The following is a 17,483-nucleotide window of genomic DNA, read 5'->3' as shown; positions in this document are numbered from 1 at the left end:
TTTAAGGAACAAGGTTTTTTACATGATTTATATCATTTTGAAATTTATATATCATTTGAAATTTATATTGAAAGTGCATGGAATTATTTCTATGAAAGTTTTACCTATTTTATAAATAAGCATGCTCCTTTTAGAAAATTTAGAGTTAAAGGTAGACATAATGTATGGTTTACCCCCAAATTGTCAAATCTATTTCGAGATCGTAACTTGGCTTGGTCTAAAGCCAGAAGTACTAATCTAAATGAAGACAGGTTGATTTTCAGACAATTGCGTAATATGTCCACTGCTGCAATTAGAAAGACTAAGGTTGACTACTTTCTTATAGAAATTTCAAATAATATAAATAACTCGAAAACATTTTGAAAAAATATTAAAAGTCTCATTGGAAGTCATTCAAATTCAGATTTTCCATCATGTATTATTAAGGATTCATGTAAAATTGTGGATAAAGCTAAGATAATAGATTGTTTAAATTAACATTTTGTGGCCATTGGTTCACTTCATGAGTCCCAAAATTTGACCCATGACAACTCCTTAACTGTTTACTCTAGTGGAAATCATTTTAAGGTAGATCAATTATTTGATTTTAATCCAGTAACAGTTTCAGAGGTTAATAAGGCACTTAAATCTTTAGATAGTAGGAAACAGGCGGGTCCAGATAAGTTGGATCCACATTTCTTAAAGTTGGCAGCTGATATTATTGCGCCACCACTAACCTCTTTTTAATCTTTCTTTATCTACAAATGAAATTCCTTGTATCTGGAAAACTGCTTATGTTCGGCCATTATTTAAAGGGGGTGATCCAACTGTATTGAATAATTATAGGCCTATTTCGAAATTGTCTGTTTTATCAAAGGTTTTGGAATCGCTTGTAAATGATCAATTAAAAGAGTTTCTATCTTCTAAAAATGTCTTATCAGAGTTCCCATCCGGTTTTAGGAAAAAACACAGTACATCCACAGCAATTATAAAAGTATTAAATGATTTAATGGTTTCATTGGATAATAAAAACCATAGTGCTGCTGTTTTTATTGATTTATCTAAGGCTTTTGGTCTCGTAGATCATGAAATTTTGAAGCAGAGGCTACTTAGCGTATAGGTTTATCAGTAAATACTGTTGGATGGTTTGTTAATTACTTAATGTATAAATATAGAGGGACTCACTTCTAGTACTCGGAATGTAAAGATTGGCGTACCACAGGGATCGGTTCTCGGGCCATTATTATTTATTTTATATATTAATAATATTGGGAATAACCTTGTACATTCAAGTTTTCACCTATACGCTGATGATATGGTGATTTACTCTTCTGCACCAACATTGGACCAGGCTGTGAATCATCTTCAATCTGATTTTGATGCAGTTCAGCATACACTGAGCAAATTAAAACTTGTTCTAAATGCAGAGAAATCTAAATGTATGATGTTTACAAAAAGAAAGTCTGCACATTCAAACTTATGCTCAATTACTACTCTTCAGGGTTTGGAAATTGAAGTAGTATCTAAGTATAAATACCTGGGTTTTTTAATTGATGATTCTCTTTCTTTTGGGCCTCATATTCAGAATCTTGTGATGAAATTAAAGTCGAAACTGGGCCTCTTTTTTAGAGTCAAGTATTGTCTTTCTCTTGCAGCAAGGAAGAGATTGGTAGCAGCTACATTTTTGTCAGTGTTGGATTACTGTGATATCATATATATGCAAGCACCTAAGCATTGTTTACAGGCGTTGGATTCAGTTTATCATGGAGCATTAAGGTTCATCACAAATTCAAAAGCCCTTACTCATCATTGTTCTTTGTACTCTTGGGTTGGATGGCCGGTATTGTCATCCCGTAGACTTAAGCATTGGTATTTATTTATATATAAAGTCATTTTAGGTTTACTTCCCTCATATTTACAGCAGAATATCTTTCAAAAAGATGTAAAGAATTATGGGCTTCGCTCACAGGACTGTTATCTTTTAAGCATACCTAAAGTTCGTACTAATATGGGTAAACGGGCATTCAGTTATGCCGCTCCATTTGATTGGAATCAATTACAAGCTAAGTTATGCTTAAAAGAGTTGGTATCACTAAATGATTTTAGATGTATTTTAAAGGATCTAGTTGTAGAGTCACCTGATTGTAAATGTTTTGAGTGAATTGTGTATGTTTTTGTGTATGTCAACTAATGTATTTTGTTTTATGTGTAACTAAATGTGCTGCCTATCTTGGCCAGGACCCTCTTGTAAATGAGATTTTAAATCTCAAGAGTTTTTAAATTTCCTGGTTAAATAAAGGTTAAATAAAAATATAAATGTTGCATTTTATTCAATGATACATGCGGTCATGAGGTTGAAGGGGGTTTATTTGCACTTTTTCATGAGATAAACATAATACGTTAATACGTACAACTGTAGTGCATACACAGCTCATATTAAAAAATTGAAAAGCATACTGAAAATTCAGAATAAAAAAATACATGAATATTCAGCACCAACAGAAATGTTCTTGCCATTCTACTGCTTGTGTCACTGGAACACTGTACAGCTAAAGTTACTGTGTTTCGAACGGTCTCTACAGAAGGTCTTCAAGTGCTTAGTTAGACATACATGTACAAACAGAACACATGCCTCAGTTAGCTGACTGGTGTCTTTTAACAGGGTTGGTTAGTGTTGATCAGAACAGAAGTGAAGCAGTGTTTTTGGAACATGCAGATCAATAGTCACTAACGCACAGTGTTAAAGTTCAGTGAACAACTGATGGAATTCAACTGTCATTACAGTTCAGTGCTCGGCTAACAGTTCATTCTAGAATAGACATAAAGCTACACTGCAGAAATTATGCTATTATTGTTATGAAGAATAACTCGTAAGTGCCTGTAACACTAACTTAGTGGATAAAAAGAAAATCTGGTCAGTTAAACATGAAAAAGCAATCAAATATCTTGTATTGCCTTTGAATTATGGAGAACAAATATTAACACCTAAACACTAAAATGAGTTTGTACCTGTCACAAAGTGTTGTCGATTGGTCACTGTAAGAGTTGTAAGTGTAGAGAGGCATAGCGTGTAACTCCAGATATAAACACTGAGGTAAATGTATAGTCATCTGCCAACACATTAAAACAAATCAAATATTAAATAACTTTACAATGGTTCACATTTTCAAGCCATGACCAAATACACAAACTAATAACATCCCCATTCTTAAACAACTTTCCAGTTGCTATCTTAAAAATAGTTTAAATGGCAGCTTACGTAAAACGTACTGTTGTTAAACAAAAAGGATCTATCATTTATTTAGCACTACAACAGTGTTGCACTTCAACACAACCTTCACTATTTCATTTGACTGAATATGAAGAACAAAACACCCTGTAACATTTTGGATTACCAAATCTCTTACAAGTATTTCCAACGTATACCTTGTTTTCCAATTTCCACACAAATATATTTTTTCCCTTGTATACACACACATATGTAAAAAAAAACAGGAATTTAGTTGCAAGTGATTAAAATTAAATCATTTTCATCAGATGTGAGGTTGTCAAAAATGTAGGTGTTCAGCTGCAGACTTCTGTAAGTGTTGATCCGAAATGTTACCAGATTCCACTAGAACGACCACCAGGGGGCGCCAGAATCCTCGCGGAAGCTCTCTTTGGGACATTATCATCAATTTGGGCACCTAGCAAAAAAATAAAGACTGTTGAGCTACACAGGTTGCATATACTGTAATTGTAAATAAACACATTTACATAGTTAAAATATTTTCACTGAAATTGCACTGGCATTAAAAATAGGCTATGCAAATATATACAGTGTGTATATATATATATATATATATATATACATATATACACATATACATATATATATATATATATATGGCGTGCAGGGTATTCTGAAATGAGGAGGCAAAGTGTTTGTTTTGTTTTTTAATAAATGTAAATTCACGTCCCAGTCACATTTTCTTGCTTACATAAACATTGCTTCCACTATCAGGAAAAAAATATATATTTTACATTAACAATAATAGGCTATTCTATTTATTAAAACCAAGTCTCATCAGTTTAGTGTTTTTAAGCAATTTGCATTTATTCCAAAATAATAACTCCAGCAGTAACAATTTAAACAATATATTTTACTTAAACAATTAGCCTATATATTTTGTTTATGAACTGATGTTCAGCCATTATTTTTAATAATAAACTTTTTAAACTCTTTACTTTACCCGCTGGTGTTTCTGTTAGACAGTTTTACCTTAGAAAAACAAGATTTTTATGTCACTTTTTATGTCATATTTTGTGATATTTGCATTGTTTTATTTTTGTACTATGATTTTATATTCTCATCCAATTTTTTGAAGATGTGCTGCCTCCCTTGCCTCCTCCTTTTGCTGTTTGTGTGTGTGTGTGTGTGTGTGTGTGTGCGTGCGTGCGCGTTTTTGAGACAAATGAGGACATACATTTGTATAATGACACAGGTATGACAGGTATTACAAGGTGAAGGTGACTTTTCAGGACATTGCCCCATGTCCCCACTTTTCAAAACACTTATAAATCATACAGAGTGAGTTTTTTGGGGGGAAAGTAGAAATGCACAGTTTCCTGTGAGGGCTAAGTTTAGGTGTAGGGCAATAGCACATACAGTTTGTACAGTATAAAAACCATTACGCCTATGGGATGTCCCCACTTTTCACAAAAACAAACGTGTGTGTGTGTTTGTGTGTTTTAGTGTCAAGTATAGTACTTTTTTTTTCGTTAGATTTAATGTAGACTACTGTACCAGACAAACTAAAGCTGGACTCATGTAGGTCTCTCATTCCCCCGTGGCGCGTGCAGGGTCGTGGGTTCATGTCCCCATCTGAAGGGCCCACTTCCTTCTTCCCTGAATTCTGCACTGCAGCTACATCTCCAGTGTAGGGCACACGCTCCACCCCCTTGAGTGCTTGACACTGAGAGAAGAGGGTCACAAACAAACAGTCCAGGCACTGCCATACACTGTAATATAAACATGATCTACTGGAGTGAGAGTTGTGCTTTGAGTACCTTCTCCCGCTGGACCATTTTCTTGTAGAGGTAGTCTGGGAAAGTTCGGAGAGGGTAGAACTTTCCTGAGCCCTCAGCACAGGTGAAGATGCCGTTTTCATAGACCACGCGACCGCGGCTGATGGTTACCAGTGGGACGCCGTGACAGCGTAGGTTCTCGTATAAATTTACATCTCCACCCTGCCATTGAGTGCTCACAGAAATGGTCCTACAGACACACAAAACCATGTAAAAATATGTCATTTCATGCTACAATACTTAGTATATCAAATGTTTTTTAAACTCTCAGCTGATTTGAATTGAATTCATTATTTTGGAGACCTTGTTGATTCTGGATCCCAGACGACCACATCAGCATCGGCTCCAGGGATGATCCTGCCCTTCCTGGGGTAAAGGTTGTAGATCTTTGCAGCATTGGAGCTTGTGACAGCAACAAAACGATTCTCATCCATTTTGCCTCCGACCTATTAAGAAAGATAGATTGAATGAGCTAAAAAAAGTTTTTTTATTTTTGATGCATCTATCATTTCCTGTCCTCTCCATGATTTTTTGTCTGTGTTGTGGTTTGAGCAGCACGTTAACTGTCTACAATATGTTATATATACTTTGTTATATTAATATTAATACAATATTGTTATATAATTCATTACTTGTATTATATATTATTTATATACACTACCATTCAAAGGTTTGGGGTCAGAAAGATTTTTTTATAAAGGAATAAATAATTTTATTCTGCAAGGATGCATTAAATTGATCAGAAATGTCAATAAACACATTTATGTTACAAAATAAATATTCAAATAAATGCTGTTTTTTTAAACCTTCTATTCCCCTGAAAAAAAATGCAGAACGGTTTAAAAAAACAACAACAACTAAGCAGCAACTGTTTTAGGTTTGACACTAAAGACTCGGGGATCAATTAATTAGGTTTTAAAAATTAGGTTTAAAAATATACTAACTTTTTAAAATTTTAAATTATAATAATATTTCACAGTATTACTGTTTGTACTGTATTTTTATTACATAAAGGCATCAAAATAATTGGTGAGTATAAGAGACTTCTTTTAAAAATCTTCAAATATTTGAACAGTACTGTAATATTGATATTTATTGGCACCCTCACATTGTTGCATAACCTTTTTGGATCCATCCAAGTCACATAATGTAACTAATATTCATGATCTACACCGCCAGCATACTAACTGCAATTAATGATTATCATGTGAATATTAACTGTTAATATTCATTAAATCCATCAAATTTAATACTAAGTTCTAGGTTGTATCACAATTTGCATATAATCCATACTTTCAGGTAAGTGTTTTATAAAGTATTATAAAAATGAGTATTATAAAAAATATTACAAGCATTTAAAAAAATGGTATAGCTGTCTTGACCGTGTACCATTTTTAAAGTATTAATTCATGCATGAATTTTAGCCTAATATTGCCCACAACCATTAAGGAAGGGTTTTACAATAATTATGTAATAATTCAATTATTAGTTTTTCATTAATCAAATTTTCATCAAAATGTATTTAAAGTTAATCATTACAGAAGGCTAGGTAGGTGAAAGTCAGATAACAAATGAATATTCATGATATTCATTAATATTCACACCTGGTTGTTGTTAATTTGTTTATATTTATGTAAACAATCAGAAGTGTTTAATGGAATTCTCAAAGCGCAGGTATTTTAGCTGCAGCATCATAACTGGAATAAATAATCTTCAGGCAATATTAACTGAAACATACCACTCCCCGTTCCCAAATAACACTCATGCGGTCCTGCACCCCAGGAACACCGTGAGGGATTTTAGTGAAGTCGTCTTTGCCCATGGCCTTCTGTTTAGTGGTGAAGGGTCTGTGCTCCGATGTCACGACGTTCAGAGTGTCACTGCATCACAGTGAAAAGGCTTTTATGTGGCTGTACAGATATGACTAAATTAAACCGTTCATGCAGATCAATAGTCACTAAAAGAAACTACTCAGTACACAGTCAATCCACTTACTTTCCCAGAAGGCTGAGCAGGTAATTGGGTGTGTTGGGGTCGAGTCTGAGTGGTGGCACAGTGACGAAAGCAGCTGCGTGGACCCAGTCCTGGTGGTAGTACTGCATCCCGTTTAAGACAGCATGAGCAGTGGTCGTCTCTCCATGCACCACTTTCCCTGTCGACCAATCACGTTTCCGTATTCGGAGTCACATTATGTCATTTACTGGTGAAGATTTGGGTGTCATATATTAAAGTGACTGTGAATTGGCCTTGAGTGACATTGCCTGGCTCTTACCCTGCATTTTAGCGGATGCTAAAACATCCCCTGCTGACATGCTGGACACATTCACAAGATATATGGGGCAGTGGGCCTAAGACACAAAAAACAGAAACAATGCTGATCACATTTAAAGTCCTTAAAAGCAATTCATCTGCAACTGATGTGTATATTTCAAAACGGTCATTCGTTGCATAGTAACGCTGGGTCAACATGTCAATCATGCTGCTATCTTGACATTCTGTTTACACTGCATATGAAATACAGTGTATGTATATTATGCTTCAGCTGTGAAATAACAGTAAAGGAAGGGTCTCAAAGTACGCTTTTGTTCCAAAGTTTGGGGTCAGTATGATTTAAAAAAAAAAAAAAAAAAAAAGGGAATACTTTTCTTCAGCAAAGATGCGTTAAATTGATAAACAGTAAGACATTTATGATGTTGTAAAATATTTATAGTTCAAACAAATGTACCTAAATGTATCATGGTTTCTACAAAAATCTTAAAGGAACACTCCACTTTTTTTGAAAATAGGCTCATTTTCCAACTCCCCAAGAGTTAAACAGTTGAGTTTTACCGTTTTCGAATCCAGTCAGCCGATCTTTGGGTCTGGCGGTAGCACTTTTAGCATAGATCATTGAATCTGATTAGACCGTTAGCATCTCGCTCAAAAATGACCAAAGAGTTTCAATATTTTTCCTATTTAAAACTTGACTCTTCTGCAGTTACATTGTGTACTAAGACAGACGGAAATTAAAAATTGCGATTTTCTAAGCCGATGTGGCTCTCATTCTGGCGTAATAATCAAGGAGCTTTGCTGGCGTACCATGGGTGCAGCAGGCGCAATGATATTACACAGCGCCTGAAAGTAGTCCCCAGCTATATCATAACTAGTTACCTAGCTGGGGACTCAAAAACTGGTATGGTAGTGCATACATTATGGCATTGCAGTTAATTATACTGTATGTTTCAATTAGGCCTGTCAAAATGAACATGCAATTACACATTTACACATGCAATTAATTAAATATAATTGTCAAATATCATTAATGCAGTTTTTCACTTTATCCTATTATGCACTTACTGCCATTATTTCAGTCTGCTAACTACAATCCCCCACTCTCACCATGTCAAACATGCAAAATGATTGTTAAGTTTCTGATTGGCTGAAAAATTTATAGAGCTGTAAGAAAACTGTCAAATTACTGAATTAGAGCAGATCTGCAATAGGTTTTCAGTGTTTGCATTACCCATGTGCTGAAATACAGAATCTTTGTTGTATTTAACACTAAAACGCTCATATGTAGAACAACTGATACAGTATCTTGCTTAGAAAAGGCCCAATTGAAATCACCCAAGTCCATGTTAGTATTTCAAAAACATCACTTCAGAACCAATAAAAGCAGTTTGGGCTGTCATTGGAGCTGTAAATAATGAACAGCATTCATCAACACTCTTGTACATCATACTCACTCTGTTAGCGATGGTAATAGCTCGGTGGACAGCCTCTGCTTCCAGCTGCACATGGAAAATTCCCAAGGTAAGTGAGAAAACACAAAAGTCACCAGTGAAACCTAATGATGAACAGACGCTTAAGAGTATTAATAATCCATGGAAATGCAATATGGAGATGGGAAAGACTAGGAGCTGGAGAGAGAGTGGCAGTGCGACTAATATCTTAAAGGAAAACAATTTCATGGTGCCAGGATTTGAATGGTTACTTTACCTCTTCAGGCCTGCTTATCTCAATGCCCTCCGGTCCACTAATACCCAGATCCAGTGCTTCTCTGGCACCCTTTTGTGAATAAATAAAAACATGAGATAACATGATAAATAACAACTATGCAGGAAGAAAGATGCCAACATTATTCATGATAATTTTGACCAAAATAAAGGCAGCATCACATACACTACTGTTCAAAAGTAAGGTCAGTCATTTCACAAAATGACAATAATTAGTTTGTTTCTACATTATGGTTTTGCACCAGTTCCCTGATTTATACCTCTGCGACCAGCTCTCCATTCTCCGCATGGACGCGGGCCACAGCACCGATATCCTTACAGTTCTGCAGGGCCTGAAACAGCTCGCTGTCCCTCAGCATGTACATGTCCTTATATGCCATGAACATCTGGAAGGAGTTCACCCCTTTGTCCCGCACCAGCATCTCCATCTGAGCCCTAACCTGCGATGACAAGTCAAGTCACCTTTATTTCTAAACCACTTTATACAACACATATTGTGTCAAAGCAGCTTCACAGTGATAAACAGGAAAATAACTGAATCAATTTCAGAAACTCTACTATGGAGACAGAGTTTGCATACTCAGCAAACACACTTTGTACCTGTGGTCCCCACCAGGTCACTCCCACATGAAGAGCATAATCACAGCAGGCCTTGGCATCAGCGTGAGAGCGGCACTTTTCATAAGCGTCCAGCAATGATTCGTTCTTCTCTGGCAGCACATGACCAATCACCATAGTGGTGCCTCCAGCCAGAGCAGCCTGGAAATACAAAAACAACAGACTGACTGCTGAGGGATCCATACAGCATCAATACCAATCACTCGGTTTAATGGGCCAACAGCAAAATAACATAATGCCAGCATGCTCACAAAAGCTTTGCATGAAACAGCACTCAGAAAACATGAATCAAGGTTAAATTAGACCTGTATTTGAGAACTGTATTCAAAATGTATCCGGAAGAGTTGTTAAGCCATTGTTTCACAGTGCTCTGGGTAGTTGTTTATAGGCATTTATATGCATTTACATTTATTCATTTAGCAGACGCTTTTATCCAAAGCGACTTATATGATGTTCCTTTCATTATTAAAGTAATAGTATGTAGTGGAGTATGTATTTTTTCAAAAACGCTTTAGAAAACTGAGTCGGGCCCAGTACCAAAACAAACGTGTAGCCAATCAGCAGTAAGGGGCGTGTCTACTTATGATGTGAGGAGAGAGCGCTCAGTGCACATGACGGACATTAGCTGAACTAGGCGACGACAGAAACATAGAGACGGCGGATAAAAAACATTAGAGGAAAACGTCTGTGGAACAAAAGAAGGCTTACACTGTGTGTACACCCGACATACATTGGGATGTGTACGTATGTGTGGGGCGGATCTATCAAAATAGGGTCGAGACCCTTTTGGGGTAGGGGAGTGTTTGTTTTGGTGCTGGAGTGATCCAGTAGTTGCTAAGGTGCTCTCATTATTGCTAGGGTGTGCACAATTATGAATATGGGACTGCTGATATAAACTTTTTGTATTTTATATGTACAATAAGCACAATAATTGCCACATTTGGTTAGAAAGCATGAAGCTTGCAGTATTAGCACGCCAGTTTTTGTCAGCCGTCAGACAATCTGAAACATAATCTGTAAATCACAATCTGAAAACATCTTGCGAAGACCCAACCCATTGCACTGCATTATGACGCTTCAGATTGCCTGATGGCAGACAAAAATCTGTACGGACAATCGTCTATTGACTCTAAGGAAAATAATTTTTCGTGACCAGAGAAATAATTTTCCTTAGAGTCAATAGACAATTGAAACTGTCCATACTGCGGACGAACAAATCATTTTATTGTACTATTAATGCTACAGTTAATTCCTGAAGATGAATATATAATTGATAACAACCCGTTATGATAAATTATGTTCATCTCACTTATGACAGCTGACAAAAAATAAGTATCCGGTTAAGGAGAGCCGATTCCGATCATTTAAAAAAAATCATTGAGATCGGCTCGGGAGATCCCTAGTGTTTTTATGATGGTCTGGTTTTAACTAAGGCATTGCTATGGAGTTATGGGTGGTTCCTGGGTGTTGCTAGGATGTTCTTGTTTCTAGGTCTTTGCTAGGGTTATCTTGGTCTCGTGTAGCCAGACTTTCAGACTGATGGCAGAAGGTCTGACAACCTTGGCCGCTTTGAATGGCGAAGGCCCGCCCAAGAAGCCATATGATTGAGAGGTAAAGCAACCAATCACGTTTCGTTTTGTGCCGTCATGTTTAGGCGAGTGGCAATGTTCCTACAATAACAGACCAGTGTGTACAACTCTTGGACATATTTTTAAAATAATATGCCGCGAACTTTAAATATTTCACATACTTTTGAAAATCCAGCATTTAGTTGATCCTGATAAGCACTCATTGTTACAGCTGTAAAGACAATGGCTTTCTTCTTCCATGAGGGGGTTTGGCGTCAAGGTGGAGCGTAAAGAACACAACACACATCTCCTGGAAATCCTTTATAAATTAAAAAAATCTGATGACGACCAAAACTCCTGAAGTGTTTCCAATTTTGAGCGCCATATGCATCAGACATTCAGCCACCGGTCCATGGGCGTGACCTCTGAGGTTGAGAATAGGGTGATCTGGTGGTTGCTAGAGAATTGCTGGGCGGTTTCAAGGAGGTTTTTGGGCATTGCAGGCATTACTAGGGTGTTCTGGTGGCTGCTGGGATGTTGCACTCATTGCTAAGGCACCAAAAGGGTCTTCTGGTGGTTGCCAGGGCATTGTTAGGCTGATGTAAGAGTGTTCTGGTGGTTGTTGGGATGCTGTGATTGTTGCTGGGGAATTGTAAGGCTGTTTAAGGTGTTCTTTTGATTAGGATGTACTGATTGTTTCTAGGTATTTGCTAAGGTGATCTGGTGGTTGCTGGGGAATTGCAAGGCTATATTCAAAGTGTTGTGATGGTTGCTAGGATGTTCAGATAATTTCTAGGTCATTACTAGGGTGTTCGTTTGGTTGCTAAGAAATTCTGAGGCTGTTTTAAGGTGCTCTGGAGGTTTCTAGGGCATTGCAGATGTACTAGGGTGTTCTGGTGGTTGTTAGGATGCTCTAATTGTTGCTACAATAGGGTGTTTGGGTGGTTTCTGGGGTATTTTGTGCATTACTAGGGTATTCTGGTAGTTGCTGGGAAGCTTTGATTGTTGGTAGGAAATTGTAAGGCTGTTTTTTAAAGTGTTCTGCTGGTTGCTAGGATTCTTGATAATTTCTAGGTCATTCCTAAGGTAATCTGGTGGTTGCTAGGGAATTCCAATGCTGTTTTAAGGTGCTCTGAAGGTTTCTAGGGCATTGCAGGCATTACTAGGGTGTTCTGGTGGCTGCTGGTCTGATCATTGCTAGGGCACTGTGAGGGTGTTCTGATGGTTGCCAGGACATTGCTAGGCTGATGTTAGGGTGTATCTCTCAGTATAAGCCTATGGGGTACGAGTTGTTGTTATTTTTTTGTTTTTTTGCCGCCTGTTTTAAATCAAAGACAGTGTGGATTATCCACCAAATTCTTTTACAATAATAATATGTATTTCTCATAATGCTTTAGCCAACACCACTAATTAATATCCCACGATATCTGTCTGAGCATAATTTTTTACAGAAAAACACACAATTAGTAGAAGGCCTTTTTTCAGTACGAGGAAACAATGATTAACAGTAATTCAACCACAAAAACGGTCCTCTTTAAAAGCATCTCTCAGCTGACACAATCCGGGCAGCCACATCCACTAAAGGGGCGTGTATTTGTGCACCATTGTCTTCCAGCACAATGGCACGAGTGAAAGGCTTTTGCAGCAGTCTTTGCAGCAGTGCTCCTGTAGCTATGGAAACAGAATCTGATCTCCATTTGTCTCTGTGCCCGGCGAGTCTCATGGCTGTAGCGGGGAGGAGGGGGGAAGAGAATGCCACTTGTGTTGCCAAGGCTAACAATAACAGCGCTGATAACAACTCTTTATTTGTCATCTCAAAGCCCCCAGCACTTTGGGAATAAGAGCGTGTATGTATTTGTGAGGGTGAATCGTGCCCTGCAGTTGATGGAGGCAGACAATGTATGCAATGCCCACTCTTGCATCAGTGTCTGCTAAGTGACCCATGGGATTTATTTAGGCAGGGCTGCTGAAGCGAGTGCATCACTGCTTTTGAAATATTTATAAAACAAGAACAAATGAATGCGACATTAAATGGATGTTACATCACACATCATTTTAGTTCAGATCTTCCACTGAATGAAAACTCTTATCTGAAAAAAATATAGCATAAAATACAGTCATATAATGACTGCAAATCAAAATACATTTTTGAAAATTGAATTAGAGTACAATACTCTAAGCAGTACTACCATACTAGTTACTTCTGAGGAGAAGAACTTATTGAGTTGTCATGAGATATTAGGCCCCTGACAGATGGTAGGAGCCACCCAAGGTGTGGGGGGTGCGAAGTCAAAAAAATCAATTGTTTGCTTCTACTTTCTCTCTATATGCCCCAACTGGAACCACTCTATTTCATCTTAGAAGTGACAAAGCTGAAGCCTTAAGCCATTTTAATAACCTCCCTAGTTCTTTTACATTAGATTTTACATATCTAATGTCTATGACATACGGGGACAAATTAGATATTGTGGCCATGTGTTAAGAATTTGTTCCAACAACTTATTCAGTTTTTACACAGTTTTTTGGTGAATTGCCACAATTGATCTAAATTTAAACAAGGAAACAAATTAATAAAACATGGCCACAAATGAATAAGTCTTAGTAACAAATTCTTTATAAATTAATTTTTTTCCTCGCCTGTCATGTGTGGTGCTCCATACTAATGAGACAATATAAACCATAATATTTTAGGGCTTTTGACTTTTTAGTGACATTTGAGAAGGAAAAGAAAATGATTTTGAGGCAAGAAAGGATATGGGATTGGAATGTGGTGCAAAGCCGATTCAATCCTATGTACCACTAGGGCACAGATATGACACAGAAATAGGAAACTGGTGTATGATCAGATAAATCACTTTAAATCTGTATAAAATGAAACACTTGTTTAAAATAATTAAATATTATTTTAGCTGGGAATCAAAATATTCATAACCACGGCAACAGTGTTTCAGTTAGGAGACATATATGATTATCAGTGAACGTAAATCAGCATTTTACTTCTGTAATGCGACATAATTCCAACTGAAACAGGACACAGGGTGGGACCACTTGATTTTAACCATTGGGAATTGAATGAATTGTAAGAGGAGGGATTGAAAAATGAGGTCTTGATGATGTCAGCCAAATAAAAATGTTGTTCAGAGATGGAGCGAGATTTTCTTTAGAATAACGTGGACTGATAAATAATTCCTAGTATGACCAATAACATATAATGAATGTAAGTCGGTTCTGAGAAAATTCTGACTTTCATACCTTTGTGCCGCTGTAGAAGTCATCCGCGGTGTTAGCGTTCATGAAGCTCTCGTTCAGGTGAACACTGGTGTCTATGCCACCCGGAAGTACCAGCTTTCCTGTGGCATCTATAACCTTGGCCCCACCTGGGATCATCAGCTCCTTGCCCACTTGCTGGATAATGCCATTCTCGATGTACACATCTGCTTCTTGTGTGAAGTCATCGTTCACCACTTTACCTCCCTTTATAAGAATGCGCACCGTTGCTGAGCTGGAAGACATGGTTCAACCTACGAGAATCCAAAGACAGAGTGTTGATGTGTATTATATAACACAAGAGGGTCTTTATAACCATTCAGTCATTTTTTGAGATTCATTACTGATCTAATCTACATTAGATCAGTAATGATGCTGAAAATTCAGCTTTAACATCACAGGAATAAATTACATTAGATTTTTTTTTTAAATGGAAAACAGGTAGGCCTATTTTAAATTGTAATAATACTTCACAAAATTACAGTTTTCACCAGTGCTCTAGACTGCGACTGAGAATGTGTGAGTTAAAATTTGATGTGGTCACATCTGTGGGAGTCCTTGGCCTGCTCTGCTCCATACAGCGCATGCTGCAGAGCCGCAGCACAGTGTATCAGGAGTCACATTTCACAAATCACATGAAGAAACTAATAGAGGTGCTTTCAGTACGAGCGCTTTGGGTGTATTGCCACGTGAGCAGGAACACAAAGGTGCGCGCTGCAAAAATGACGTGAAAACGATGATGGATAGAAGATTTTGTTAGTAAAAGACCACTTCTTAAACCAGAGAAGGTGAACATGTTGGTTTTCTTGGGAAAAAATGCAGGGATTAATATATAGTTTATTATAGTTATATTCAAATCTTCAATGTACTGTCATTATAAAAAACTTTATTACTATTTAATTCTAATAAATAAGTTCTTGTTAAAAACATACATTTCAACATTTCTTGTTGAAATATATCGGTATCGGCTATTGGCCAAAATTAGTTGAAAATATCGGCATATTGGATATCGGCAAAAATCAAATATTGTGCATCCCTAACAATAACCATTAACTATGATTACGGAAAAACTTCATCAACGTGCATTGATTAATCTCATGTTGTAGCAAAAACAAAACAAAAAAAGAAAAGAAAAAACCAGCGCGACCAGTGGAAAGCATGAGTCTAGAGAGCCCTATTTACATATGATCCACATCCACCAACATATGAAGCCTATAAAATCATTTAAATACATTTTTAGTTACTATAAAAATTTCCAGAAACGTTCCACTATATTGAGATAGAGACTGATAGTTCCAGGTTTTCCATGATCATGGGAAGTGGGAACCCTTTTATATAACCCGTTAATATAATAATATACACCCCACACTTTTGGAATTACATTACATGTCTCAACGGAGAGCTTGCAGCAATCCATTTTTCCACATTTGGCCTATGGAAACCAACTATGTCCTTACTTGGCGTCCAAACAGGATCAATCATTCATATCACAGCCCAAATGTTCCACAACATTAGTTTAAAGAGGTTGCAAAGCATTACGCCATTCTAGAATCTCACTTTAGTGGGTAAACTGACACCAACATGTGTGATTATAGTCAGCTTGGCACGATTAGTCACATTATCGACTTTAACATGGTAGTTACATGTGAACATGTTAATTATTCATGACACATTAAAGCAATTTCAGCACTGCAACAAACGTTCCAGTAATGTTGTTTCAACAAAACCTCAACATCCAACACACTACAGAAACAGGGTGTGGAATTCATATTAAATGCTCCAAAACGATCAGAGCAATTCTGACCCAGTTTTTCCAGCGCTGCATGTGCAGGGATGTGGGATTGTTAGCAGGAAATATATGTAGGCTAGCAGCTGTTGCTGTACATTCCCTGCAGCACCACACTTCCTTATGATCTAATCCCAAGTGAAAGCGTGCATGCGAGTCTATGCTGCAAAGTGAGTCGGGGCAGGTGGGTGCGGCATATTCACAGCATGGCGCTGCCCAGGGTTCCCCCACCCCCCTGTTCTGAGCCCCTGATGGTGAATGGCGTGTGTGTATGTGTGCAAGGAGGGGCTACTATGGAGCTGGAGGATAAGGGTGTGTCCTCAGACATCCTACTATAAAAAGAAACAGTACGGTGCATGAGCTACATCTGTCCTGTCCTCACAACACAGCCTGAAGAAAAATTATTGGAGCATTTGTTCCTCGCCATGACTCATGTAGGCCTTCCTCAGGAATGACCCACTTTTGAACCATGCCATATTCCATGAGTTCCAGATGGCAATCTTCTGGGTAGCATGAAGTACATGAAAACTTCTGATCTTTATTGTGGAAACAACTTTCATTCAGTAAAACAGGACGGGATATTCAGTGCAATATGAACTATTAGAGCAGAAAGAATTAGTGCAATAAACGGAATATATATATATATATTATGTATATTTAATTTAATTTTGAATTGAATAAATAATATTTAAATATTTAAAATTATATATTGTTTTAGGCAATAAATATAATTTAAAATATTATGCAATAAATATAATTTAAAATAATATTTACATTATAGTAAATAAAATATTATTTGTGTCTATCTATCTATCTATATATATATATATATATATATACAGTATATATATATATATATAATTTTATTTTAAAATAATATACATTTATATAGCACATATTTAATATTTACATTATAAAATATTAACATATTCTTTCTGCATTTTCATGCTAAAATATTTTTAGTTTGCAAAGCATGCATGCAGTCACGTGAAGTGTAAACATTGACTACAAAAAGGAATTTTATGAGAATGTACACATGCACATTTGTGCAATGCAGTGCATCAGTAATGTCTTCTGATATGTATAAGCCAATTCTCAAATAACTGCTATGATGACTTTTGTTCTACCCACTTAAAAGATAGAAGTACTTGCGTTGTCCAATCCATACAGACTGTGTCTGTTCCCCAAATAGCGAGGTCAAAA

At 36.8% G+C, this 17,483-nt stretch overlaps 1 protein-coding gene across 2 annotated transcripts in view; it reads right to left on the bottom strand.

Annotated features, from left to right (window-relative positions):
* Positions 1 to 2,328: 2,328 nt before the first annotated feature.
* The window catches only part of LOC306850608 (dihydropyrimidinase-related protein 5-like), a 618,334-nt gene continuing 603,179 nt past the window's right edge, over positions 2,329 to 17,483 (bottom strand). For both annotated transcript variants that reach the window (XM_079386322.1, XM_079386321.1), the window contains exons 2-13: positions 14,480 to 14,748; positions 9,642 to 9,800; positions 9,302 to 9,481; positions 9,025 to 9,093; positions 8,772 to 8,816; positions 7,319 to 7,394; positions 7,042 to 7,198; positions 6,785 to 6,926; positions 5,350 to 5,492; positions 5,029 to 5,236; positions 4,766 to 4,934; positions 2,329 to 3,665 (exon numbers count right to left, since the gene is read on the bottom strand). In XM_079386322.1, coding sequence (XP_079242448.1) covers positions 3,580 to 3,665; positions 4,766 to 4,934; positions 5,029 to 5,236; positions 5,350 to 5,492; positions 6,785 to 6,926; positions 7,042 to 7,198; positions 7,319 to 7,394; positions 8,772 to 8,816; positions 9,025 to 9,093; positions 9,302 to 9,481; positions 9,642 to 9,800; positions 14,480 to 14,740 — 1,695 coding nt within the window. In that variant the 5' untranslated portion in view covers positions 14,741 to 14,748 and the 3' untranslated portion in view covers positions 2,329 to 3,579. The remainder of the gene's footprint in view (positions 3,666 to 4,765; positions 4,935 to 5,028; positions 5,237 to 5,349; positions 5,493 to 6,784; positions 6,927 to 7,041; positions 7,199 to 7,318; positions 7,395 to 8,771; positions 8,817 to 9,024; positions 9,094 to 9,301; positions 9,482 to 9,641; positions 9,801 to 14,479; positions 14,749 to 17,483) is intronic.

The sequence above is a fragment of the Barbus barbus genome (genome assembly GCF_936440315.1).
Source record: "Barbus barbus genome assembly, chromosome: 30".
NCBI classification, from domain to species: domain Eukaryota; kingdom Metazoa; phylum Chordata; class Actinopteri; order Cypriniformes; family Cyprinidae; genus Barbus; species Barbus barbus.
Note: the sequence above shows the minus strand (reverse complement) of the source record. Positions and strands in the feature narration are given on the sequence as shown.